This window comes from Symphodus melops, assembly GCF_947650265.1.
Source record: "Symphodus melops genome assembly, chromosome: 17".
Classification (NCBI taxonomy): domain Eukaryota; kingdom Metazoa; phylum Chordata; class Actinopteri; order Labriformes; family Labridae; genus Symphodus; species Symphodus melops.
The window spans coordinates 1417885-1429034 of NC_136707.1; the positions used below are offsets into that span (position 1 = coordinate 1417885).

Below are 11150 nucleotides of genomic sequence, written 5' to 3' on the forward strand. Positions count from 1 at the left end.
TCTCTCTGTCTCTCTCTCTCTCTCTCTCTCTCTCTCTCTCTCTCTCTCTCTCTCTCTCTCTCAGTGGGAAACAAGAACGACGACCCTGCCAGGAGACAGGTGGAGACTCAGGACGCCGTGCGTTTCGGAGAATCGACGGGCGTCCGGGTGTTCGAGACCAGCGCCAAAGAGAACATCAACGTGGAAGAGGTCAGACTCGTTCTTCTGTCGTGTGAGTGTTCCAGTTACATGTGACACTTCCTGAGTCTGACTTGCTCCGTGTGATTGGTTGTCTCGCTCAGATGTTCATGGCGTTCACTCACATGGTCCTGCGGGCCAAGAAGCAGAGCCAGAACCGAGCGGAGCGGGAACGGGAGCGAGAGAAGGACACGGTCAACATCAACGCCCACAGAGACCGAGACCGCAGGAAGAGAGGGAAGAAGTGCTGCTGAAAACGCCCGCCGCAACTCGCCGCTCGCCAGCGAAGACGGGAACAGCGTGCCTTAGGAGACGAGCGTTTTTTTCCCCTCCTGCAGAAATGAAAGGTTTGAATGTGTGCGGCTCAGCGGGCGACAGGTCAGTGACTCACGGAGCGGCCCGGAGGTCACATCTGTCCTTTTTTTGACCTTGAGCTGATTTTTACAAATCCCACGTAGGAGGACGAAGCACGTTGGTACTTTAAAGACATCTGGTCTGATCGCCATGACGATTCACCATCACAGCAGGGTGAACCAATCCAACATGAAGGAGACGTTCCCACTTAAACAGGAAGCATCTCGAGCCACATCACGCTCTCCAACATGCCGACACTTAACCACGAAGATTTTCTCTGAATCACAAGAAACTTTTTTACCCAGGAGGAAGTTCTCTGATATTCTCTGATATCTGATATTGATCCCCCCTCCCCCAAGATGATTGATTCTGATATTTCCTCTGCCTCTTCTCTCAAACACATGAATTCACTGAAAGGTTTTAATACACCTGTTGATTCTTTTCATTAAAATGTTCATCTGCTTTCCACACTGAAGAAAATGGTTTTGACGGTACGACATCACCGGATTGTGACCGTCCGTCCAAAACCAGGAAAACGTTAAAATGACACGTTGACGTTCAGGATGAATTTAAACGGTCCTCAGCGTCTCCTTTTGGGCCGTCTGACAAGCTGAGGAAAAGAAATCAGGCAAAACGACCACGAAGTCAGCGATCCAATGCCCGTTCTCTTCTGACGGCCGCCGTCTTCCATCTGTCTGCACGTCTCATCTCGTTTCAGACAATCCATCACAAACGTGCACGAGTAAAAAAAAGTCTGCGTCTCTTTCTCCAAACGTCGGTGAAAATCATGTAAGTCTGCAGTTTAACGTTGAGTTCATGTTCAGCAGCAGATCCAGAAACGAGAGAACCACAGTCGGGACGTTTGTAGTCTCGTGTTTTTGTCTTAATCCAGTCGGGGTGTTTGAGCGCTGAAAGGGAAACTGGGCGCCGTCGTGTCTAAACTGTGATTCACTAACAGGAGTGACGCTCGCCGTCTGTTCGGCCTTCTTTTAGTTCGAGCGAGGCCAGTAACCCGAGCCTAACGTGTCCGTGTTCTTAACATGTGTTTTTTTTTATGTCAATCTGTGTTGCCTAGCAAAAGTGTCCAAATTCAAATAAAGCAATAAATCCAAAGTTTCTGTTTTCATCACTTTTTTTATTTTTGTATTTTGTTTAACAAACCAGGGAAGGAGGCGTCTGTAGCTTTAAATGCAAATGAGCTGTCTGGCCACGCCCCCCTCTCTGGAATAGCTGCAGACACAAACCGTCTGACTTTAACTTAAAGAGAGAAGACGTGATCTTTAAACCGCTGCTCTCTCACTGATGAGTGGACTCATCTTATCTGAAGGACTTTGATAAACCAGGGATGTGACTTCACTTGGACTTCGGCCTTTTACTCACATGCAGAGTCCACTTCTCTCTCTCTCTGACCCGTCTCTGAATCTTGTTTTGAGGATTGAAGAAAATAGTTTTTTTGTTGCAGAAGCTTGAAGACTTCAGGTTCATGTGGGAGAACAAACAAACATTGACTCTACTTTTCTTCCCCTCTGCCCTGTATGCCACCTTAGCATTTCTTAATGTAAACTCCTCTGCAGTAAATCTCACACATGCTCCTTAAAAGAACATAATCGTCAAAAGTTGTGACGTGAACCTGCAGCTCAGTAAATCCCATGATGCATTAGAGAGCTGGATGTGCAGTTAACAGGATTAACTGTATTAAACAAACTCATCTCGAGCTTAATGGAAGTTTCTTTTATTTGAAGACCTTTCAGAGGAACAGTCTTCATCACACACTGAGGTCTTCGTCTGTATTTAGACCTGACAAACAAACTCATTTACTCAAAAGCCAAAGAGAAGTGCATTGTCCTTTTTTTTTTTCCTGCAGCACTTGAATGCAGCGTTGCACTCTGTCCCTCCGTCAGGTGGATTTCGGGAGTCTGTAGATGCCCGAGGAGACCAGCAGCTGATGCTCCATGACCTTCCTCTGCAGAAAGGCCTCCAGCTCGTTGATGTCCATCTCCGTGACGACGGGTCCCGTGGCGACGAACATCCGAAGCATGGTGTGGATGCGCTCCAGCGTCATGGTGTCCAGGTTGGTGAGCATGGCCTGGATGTAGGCCCAGAACAGCTGCAGCTTCTCCTCCCGCTGCTCCGACTGGGTGGTGGTGTTCGAGTCCCGCTCCTCGTCGCTGTCGATCAGCATCACGCCTCTGTCTATCTTCTCTTTGGACGAGCCCGTCTCCACCACGTAGAAGCGCCCTCCCGTCTCCTCGCGCAGAACGCCGTGCTGCTGCCACAGAGCCAGCTTCCTGTGCACCAGGTCCTTCGGGGCGCCCAGCTTCACGCTCAGCTCCTCCAGAGTCCAGGAACCTGGAGGGACGGGACAAAACGCTCGTTCAGATCCGGTCAGCGGCGCACAAGAGGAAGAGAAACAAGAAAAGCAGTTTGAAAGTAAAGCTCGTACTTTTTTCCTGGAAGTGCAGGATGATGGCGGCGTGGATGGGCGAGACGGTGAGGTTGGTGAGAGTGCGGTCCTCAAGCTCCACGTCCAGAGTGACCGAGCCCAGGCGAGGCTTCCAGCTCAGCGTCCTCATGGCCTAAAAACAAAAAAAAACAGCCGTCACCTTCTACTCAAGCAAAAAAACTTGAATCAAACGGGAGACGCGGCCGACCTCCGATAAAATAAAACGCTTGGAGTGACGAGCGAAGGCGGTCGGCGAGCTTCACCTTGAGTTTCTCGTAGCGGTGCGTGTACGCCTCCATGCTCTGGCAGACGAGCGGAGGGAGCTCCAGCTTGTCCTCCTTCAGCGGCGGCCAGAACTCGGAGGACAGGATGATGGCGGACAGGGAGAGCTGCGGCTGCTCGTCCTCGCTCAGCCTCGACTCCTCCTCGCGGATGTTCCCGTTGATCCTCCGAGAGTCCGCCATGTCCTGGAGCACAGACGAGAGGGGGGAGTACGTCAAAGGATGTTTGCTGCGTTCAGGGTAATCCTGCACGTTTAACCTCAGTGAGTGAAACAAGTGGTTTACCTTCAACATGACCTCGCAGTAATGCATGTGAGACTCCCCGAAACGCAGCTTCAGCAGCTCCACGTTTCGAATTTCCCTGAAAACCACAAACAGACAAAACTTTGTAATACTGCTCTCTGATTGGACGTGTCTTTTTTGCAGCTGTGATGTCACTGTGTGTGTGTGTGTGTGTGTACCTGGCGGTGTTGTAGTTGAGCTGTTGCAGCAGCCGGTCAGCCAGCACGGCTCTGTACTCGTCGATGAAGATGCTCTTGCTGCCGTAGATGCTGACCAGCAGGCTGATGATGTCCGATGAACGTCGTTTGGAGCCCGTCTTATCTGGAAAAACACGACGATTGAATTCAAGCAGCAGACGGCGAATGATCAAAAACGGACAAACAAAACGATGCGTTTACTGACCGGGGACGGCGTCGGTCGGGTCTGGAGTCCAGTCCTCGGGGTCGTTTCCTTCTTCGTCGCTGTCCTGCATCTCCAGAGTCACCGGGTCTCCTCTGGACAGCTCCGACGCCAAATCTGTGCAGCCCTCTGCGTCTCCGGTCAGACCGGCGACGATCTGCCTCACCGTGTCCTCCCGGGTCCTTGAACACATCGCAGAGGAGGAAATCCAACTCAGCTGGTAATAAGTGTGATTAACTCTTTTTTTAATCTCTCTTTAGGATCTAATTCATTGTTAGGTTTTTTTTTTCTACCCCTTACGAGCGTCAGCTGACTCACCTGAGGTACTTGCGGATTGGCTGGCAGGCGACCTGCAGGATGACCATGGACGGGTCGAGCTCTCGCAGGGCTTTGATGGCCGAGATGTAAACTGTGAGGATGTCAGACGTGTGAACTCCTAAAGTGGAAAAACAAACAGATCAGAAAACTCTCCAGACTGCAGTTACAACGTTTAAACAGCAGGTGTCAGGGTTACATACTGCTCCTTTAAAGCAGAGATGACTGTATTTAAAGAAGACGTTATGGATCAGCTGACGTTAACGCCGAGCGATACTTGTCCCCAGAGTCTGACTGACCCGGGTGCAGCAGGCGGCTCTCGAAGGCAGACTTGAGTGAGGTGAGCAGCTGCTGTCTCTGGTTGGTTCTTTCCAGGCAGAACTTCAGATCTTCGATGGCCGCTTTAGATTCTGGGAAATCTAAAACAGATTAAAAAATTAAAATAAAAAATAAGACGAAACAAATATTTGAAGAGTTGTGCAAGCGTTTGCTTCAGAATTTTTTATTTTTATTTTGATATTTTGCTCCTTTAACATAGAATTAAAAAAAAAACCCTTATGTCTGCAAACCTTTGATCGTGTGTGTGTGTGTGTGTGTGTGTGTGTGTGTGTGTGTGTGTGTGTGTGTGTGTGTGTGTGTGTGTGTGTGTGTGTGTGTGTGTGTGTGTGTGTGTGTGTGTGTGTGTGTGTGTGTGTGTGTGTGTGTTCCCCTCTCACCTCTGATAATACTGAAGAGCTCCTCTATCCTCATGTTGACGTAGATCCTGCAGAAGAACTGGTGCATGTGGCACCTCCACTGCTTCAGGATGGAGCTGCCAGACGGGCTGGCCGGAGCACTGGGTGCGGTGGGAGCACTGGGAACACTGGGTGTGGTGGGAGCGGAGGTCAGGCCGTCTCCATCCGTCTCGCTCACAAACACTTTGCTCAGCCAACCCAACACCAGCTCGAGCCACTGCCCAAAAAACAAACAATCAGGTGACTGGCTCATCCAGATGAAAACTCTGCACCGAGTGAGAGACGGACGGATGCTTTACCTCCTGGAACTCCAGCAGGAAGGAGCGCTCGTACTCGCCCCTGCAGTGCTGCTCCATCCGCTGCTCGATGAGCTTGTGGAGGATGGAGGTGACGGCCTCGGAGCTGACCCACTCCAGCAGCTGGAGTTTGGAACTACAACCAAACAGAACAGAAGTGTTGCGCTGTGTGCATTTAAAGCAGCCAAAATATAAAGACAGATCAAACCACCCTGCTCACAGTATGTGGCTGAGCTCGTGCAGCTGATCCAGGGCCTCCTGGCACCAGCACTCCTGTGTCTGGACCCCGCAGCCCCGGCAGACTCCTCCACCTTCGGGGGCGTCGGGAACCTCGGCCGCGTCCTCAGACTCGCCTGCCTGGTTCATGTAGACGCTGAAGGTCCTGCTGTAAAACTCCAGCACTCGCTCCTGAAGGATTGGAGAGGGGGAGAAGAGGAGGAGAGCCCTGATGATGGTGAAGGCCCGCTCCTGGAGGCCCTTGGACCCTGGGCCACAGAGACTGCCCACGCCCTCATCCTGCCACGATCCGAGCCTCTCCAAACCACCTACAGGGAAGACGAGCGGATGCTTGAACCTTGTTACACTAACACAGAAAACACAGTATTCTGTGGTGAACTCTTCTTACGAAGGAAAGGTTCAAGCTGCCCTAAAAGGGTCCGGAACGCCGTGAGGAGAACCCAGGCCCGGCCTCGCTCCTCCAGCTCGTTCTCGGGCTGCTTGAGTCCACACCAGAACTCGGGAACCACGGCGGAGGACAGACGCATCTGCAGAGTCTCCAGCAGCCAGCTCCCCAGCAGCTGACCCAGACCGTGTTTGGACAGCGAGGCCAGCGAGTCCGAGAGGCTCTGCGTGTCGGTCGCTGAGCATCCAGGAGACACCTGAAACACAAGACAATGAAAGTCGAGCCTCAGTGTCAGGGCATGTGTGGCGCCAGATGTAGCGGATGAGTTCTCTGGAGGTGGTCTAGGCCTGTCATCCAAACACCTATGAAGGAAGTCTCCCACCTGATGACTCGAGTTAAGTTGTTGCCTCCCTTTGAGTTGGCATGATCACCCCCCACTCATGTGATCTCAAGGTTAGTGCAGGTTACGTGTGATTGTATTACCTAGTTCTCAATCACTCACATTTGAATTTGCTGGTTTGAGCAATGCATATATGCCGAATGTCCCCGAACACACTCAGTTCAAAGATACTACTTCTAAATCCACTGATCGTTGATGTGAAACACAGCGAAAGGGAAGAAAACACTAAATCATGAAATATTTGAATGGGGTTCGGTTACTACTTTGGAGTGTTTTTTTAACCACTGATAAAACTCGCTTACCAGAGCAGCAGTGACTTTATCCCACGCTGCCGACATCCCTTCATGTGGAGCAGATCCCAAATCTTCGGCTGATTCAGCATCCATCGCTGTTTCGTCCATTTTTCTTTTCTTTGAACTTAACGAAGAAAACTAGCTTAAGACTGATTGAAACATTTCAACTTATTAATGTCAAGCGAGCCGCTACTTCCGGCAGGGCGTTGTTTTTGTTATAATTTTTTTAAATAAAATGTATGAAAATTAAAGTAATTATATCACGTTTCATGTGGAAGATCTATTATTAATTTAAAATATTGTTAAATTATTCTTGTGTATCGCGGGGTTTACTTCTTCGTCGTCGTCTTTTTCTTCTTCGTCTTTCACTGACACTACAAAAACCTCTATAGCGCCCTCTGCTGGTAACATCATATATAGTTCATTACTTTTATTTTTTAATTTTATTTATTGATACTTTATTGATATGAATATATATTGTTCTACAGAAGGATGCAAAGAGGGAAATCAGTTGTAATTAATCGTATTTATTTGCTACGCAGAAATGCCTAAAAGGTGTGGGTGCAGTTACACATCTCGGCCACTAGAGGGCAATGAACACTCAAAATGCGTTGTAACCCTTCCGGTATTGCCTTTCAGTATAAATATGCCCAAACAGGGTAAAGGGGTAGCTGTGCGTTTAAGCACACATTTAGTAGCGTGATTCGGCAGAACACGAACTACTGATGAGCACACGGTTTGTTTTTTTCAGCTAGTTTAATCGAGCTAAGGACACCGGTTACTGCAACACTCTTATTTTGAAAGATTCCTGGTTACACGGTACAAACCAACTAGCGAGCAACGAGCGGCTCCCACAGCAAACATCATCATGGCAGCCGAGTCCGAGTAAGTTTACTGACAGCTCGTGTCGGAGCCGTTACATGACACCGCGCGTGTTCGGTGCACGAGCTCAGAACGAAACTTTACGTTGAATAAAATCTAACACAGCAGGTCTGACAGGCCGTCACAGCGGTGCTGTATGTGAGCTAGCACGCTAATGCTAGTAATAATCAATCTGTGTCGTGAAGTAACTGACATAACTCGCCTGTTTTTGATGTTCTGTTCCCCGCAGTGTGCTGTCTGAAATCGAAGTGCTTCAGTCCATCTACCTGGATGAGCTGACGGTCGACAGGACGGAGGAGGATGGGTGAGAGGATACAGTTAGCTTCACGTTAGCTTCGGCTTCAAGTTTTGTTTATACATCTATCTATGTATCCTATACATTGCACTGCAGTACATAACTGAATATTGTATCTATTGCACTATATTACATCATACTTTATAACTGTCATATCAAACTGTTTACGTCACTCACTGCCTCTGAACACACGTCACTTTAAATCTTCACTGGTCACTTTAACTGCACATCTTTTCTTAATTGTCCTGTTGAGTTCACCCCGTTATGTATATTCTTCTACATCTATTTTTCCTAATTGTATTTATGTTACTATTCTATTTGGTCTTTTTGTTTCTGTATTTCTGCTGCAGTATAATAAAGTAATATCTTATGTTATCTTAAGCTGCCCTGGTTTTGTGTCCCTTTCAGAGGCTGGGAGGTGAGCCTGGTCCTGTACCCCTCCACAGCTCAAGACTCGGTCTCCCAGTTTGTCCGCCTCACCCTGACTTTGACCCTCGATCAGCAGGTACTTTACATCACATCCTGAGCAAAGAGAGAGGAGAGAAGCACACGCTTTTGTTCGTTCAATAAGAGACTAATGTCAGTGTTTATTCTCTGTGATGATTTATTTTTAAGGATTTAAGTATTCTCTTTTAACGGCGGCTCAGTGTAGTTTCAGACACATGCGATACTTCTCTATAGGATCTATGCATCGTTGGATTTATCTTAGCCTTATCTTCTTCCCTGTTCTGTGTGTCCAGTATCCCTCATCCTCTCCAGCCATCTCCATTCATAACCCCCGCGGGCTCTCTGACGACAAACTCAGCAGGTAACGCGTGACGCTGTGGATTGATTACACTCTACTACTTTCTTCTGAGGAGGTGTTTGTCCTAACATTGACTTTAAACTCCTGTGATCATGTCCCCCCCCCCCCTTTTTTTCCTCTTAAGTGTCCAGAAGTGTCTTCAGCTGGAGGCTCAGTCCTGTCTCGGATCACCGGTGTTGTATCAGCTCATCGAGGTCACTACAAGTATTTTCTTTTCATTCATGTGTGAGATGGCGTATGAGGAGAGAGGACGACTATATGATGACTGATAACAGTTTTCCTCTCTCTCTGTTTTTGTCTTCAGAAAGCAAAAGAAATCCTGACTGAGAGCAATATTCCTTATGGGAACTGTGTCATCTGCCTTTATGACTTTAAGGTCGGTGCGTTTTAAGTTTGTCCCGATGTCTACGTTTATCTAGACCCCTGAAAGATTCCGCATCATACAAACCTGCATGTTCTGATTGTTTGATTCTTGAAGGAGGGAGAAACCTTCACTAAGACGAGCTGCTACCACTACTTCCACTGCCACTGCCTCGGCCGCTACGTCCGCCACTCGGAGAGCGAGCTCCAGCAGAGGGAGAAGGATCTGGAGGAGGACAAGACCAGAGACCGATCAGACTGCCAGGTCAGTGAGCAGCCTCGCGCGCCTTCCCTGTCGCCGAAATGTTTCTTTTTAAGAGCTCTCTGATCGCCGACTCTTCTCGCAGGAGCTGAGCGTGGTGTGTCCCGTGTGCAGAGAGCCGCTGTCGTATGATGTGGATCAGCTCCTGGCCTCTCCTGCTCCTCAGCTGCCAGAGGTAAAACCAGCTTCAGATGCACACGCTCACGTCATGAAGCAGTTTCATTAGAATCAGGTGAAATGGGTCAGCTGTCAGAACAATCCCCCCCTCCCCCGTGCCCTTTTTCTTTGATTTTGAAACAAATCCGAACATTGATAGGCTCTGTGTTTTTCATTCAGCTGGACGGAGCAGCGATTGGTTCAACTTTTCAACAGAAGTGGTGTGAACTCCAGAAGATTCTGGAAAGGCAGAGATCTAAGGGCGGGATCATCGACCCCGAGGTGGAGTCGAATCGTTTCCTCATCCACATCAATGAGGTAAGAAGGACTAAAGCTACATTCAGATGCAGGTTGATTTCAGCTCGCTTGTTATTGTTAGCTTCATTTGTTTTCCTCAGTCTTCAAATCCTGGAAAACATTTCCAGTGATGAATGTTTCTCCCACAGGCTCCATCTGCTACTGAAAATGGAAACCTGGATGAAGATGGTTCTCCTGGCGCCCCTCTGCCCTCTGCTTCTAATCTTTCCTTTCATGAATCTGGTGCCAGAGCGGACAGGTTTCCTCCCGGACTGTCACACGGAAGGTGGGGGCAAGGCCAGAGGCGTCCGAACCACGTGAGGAGGCAGAGGAGGGGGGGCCGATCCAGAGGACACTACGGGAGAGCTGCACCTGTCGCAGAACACCTGGATAAACTCTCTCTGTCCTCAGACGGCACTGAAGGACCAAACAAAGCCAGACCTCAGGGAAATAATGGCCAGCAGGTGAGAGAGTTCGGTCGGTGTGAGACTAGCAGGGAGGTCTACGAGTCAAAAGAGACCCTCTCGTCTCCGGTTGATCAGCCAGTGTGCCAGGCAGCTTTGGAAGCTGGATGCCTAAAAGATGCGGCAGACACGGCAGCAAGTCATGGTCATCCTGGAAGACGAAGGGGTCCTTACCGACCTGCTCCGCACACAGGAGCCCCGGGGGCTTCACACTACCACTGGGAAGGACGATCTTCAAGAAGCAGGGGAGGAGCCAATAATCAGTACAGAGGAGGAGGGGGGCCACGTCGGGGTTACAGCAGCGGCCTCCATCACAAAGTGGTAGAAAGAGACAGAGGCAGAGAAGAGGTGCTATGACAAAGGGCAACCGGAGGGCCAATGAACAAGTGTATGCGTGCCTCCATCGTCAGTTTGCATAGATTACAGCCCTGCAGCAGAAATGACGAGCAGTATAGTGTCCTCACCTCCTGTGCATCATTGTTCTCCTGGTCTCTGCTATGCATTCTCATGCACACAAATTTCAAATACAGATGGATGTTGCTTTTAGTTGTGGTGAAATATGACTTGAAAGAACTGCTAATTAAATCTTACCTGGTTGTAAGTGTGTTTGTATTTACTGAAGGGTTCTGCGACACTACAATGACGGGAACATTTACTTCTTGTCACACAGCTAAAATGTTGTAGTTAATTGGGAGATTAGCCTGCACATTTTAAAGTCCTGTATTTGTTGTTGCTATCGAATAAACTCAGATAGTTTCATTATTAACGCTCCACAGTATAAATCTCAGCATTGCTTGTCTCAAAGCCCAATGCGATTGAGGGATGCTCACTTAAAATAACGTTTGTAACCTTTTTCAACATTATACCACGTGATTTTTGAAGTGCCGTCAAACTAAGAATACATTTATAAACAATGCATTCACAGTAAGTGGATAAAGCCATGACTTTCCCCATTATTTGTTATTATTACCAGTTATTAAAGTAATGTAGGCCTTAGACCTCTGGGAGTTGTAGTTTAAACACTGCGTTACGC

The 11150-nt window shown here is 48.6% G+C and overlaps 3 protein-coding genes across 3 annotated transcripts in view; 2 read left to right on the top strand and 1 right to left on the bottom strand.

The window, feature by feature from the left end:
- LOC306838550 (ras-related protein Rab-35) overlaps window positions 1-1644 on the top strand; it is a 6580-nt gene extending 4936 nt beyond the window's left edge. The window contains 2 exon segments of the mRNA XM_079366769.1: window positions 65-189; window positions 282-1644. Coding sequence (XP_079222895.1) covers window positions 65-189; window positions 282-431 — 275 coding nt within the window. The 3' untranslated portion in view covers window positions 432-1644.
- A 603-nt stretch (window positions 1645-2247) lies between these two features.
- On the bottom strand, window positions 2248-7119 carry anapc2 (anaphase promoting complex subunit 2). The gene is made up of 14 exons (XM_079367104.1): window positions 6930-7119; window positions 6606-6720; window positions 5907-6159; window positions 5502-5826; window positions 5285-5417; window positions 4968-5202; window positions 4551-4670; window positions 4255-4372; window positions 3940-4118; window positions 3717-3858; window positions 3541-3616; window positions 3238-3441; window positions 2975-3107; window positions 2248-2880 (listed from the first exon to the last, which is right to left on the bottom strand). Exons 2-14 carry the CDS (start codon window positions 6702-6704, stop codon window positions 2429-2431), a joined length of 2469 nt encoding a protein of 822 aa, XP_079223230.1. The 5' UTR covers window positions 6705-6720; window positions 6930-7119; the 3' UTR covers window positions 2248-2428.
- Window positions 7120-7237: 118 nt separating this feature from the next.
- Window positions 7238-10718, top strand: rnf25 (ring finger protein 25). Its single transcript, XM_079367106.1, has 10 exons — window positions 7238-7481; window positions 7708-7782; window positions 8182-8278; window positions 8514-8581; window positions 8703-8772; window positions 8883-8954; window positions 9057-9203; window positions 9286-9375; window positions 9537-9674; window positions 9803-10718. Exons 1-10 carry the CDS (start codon window positions 7465-7467, stop codon window positions 10472-10474), a joined length of 1446 nt encoding a protein of 481 aa, XP_079223232.1. The 5' UTR covers window positions 7238-7464; the 3' UTR covers window positions 10475-10718.
- Window positions 10719-11150: the final 432 nt, after the last annotated feature.

Excerpts from the sequence above, each read along its gene's own strand:
- anapc2 (XM_079367104.1), bottom strand. The coding sequence starts at position 6,704 with ATGGACGAAACAGCGATGGATGCTGAATCAGCCGAAGATTTGGGATCT. Across the intron at positions 6,160-6,605 it reads ATAAAGTCACTGCTGCTCTG|GTGTCTCCTGGATGCTCAGC; the intron begins GTAAGCGAGTTT and ends CTTGTGTTTCAG. Across the intron at positions 2,881-2,974 it reads CCTGCACTTCCAGGAAAAAA|GTTCCTGGACTCTGGAGGAG; the intron begins GTACGAGCTTTA and ends CCGTCCCTCCAG.
- rnf25 (XM_079367106.1), top strand. Across the intron at positions 8,773-8,882 it reads TGTTGTATCAGCTCATCGAG|AAAGCAAAAGAAATCCTGAC; the intron begins GTCACTACAAGT and ends TTTTGTCTTCAG. Across the intron at positions 8,955-9,056 it reads TCTGCCTTTATGACTTTAAG|GAGGGAGAAACCTTCACTAA; the intron begins GTCGGTGCGTTT and ends TGATTCTTGAAG.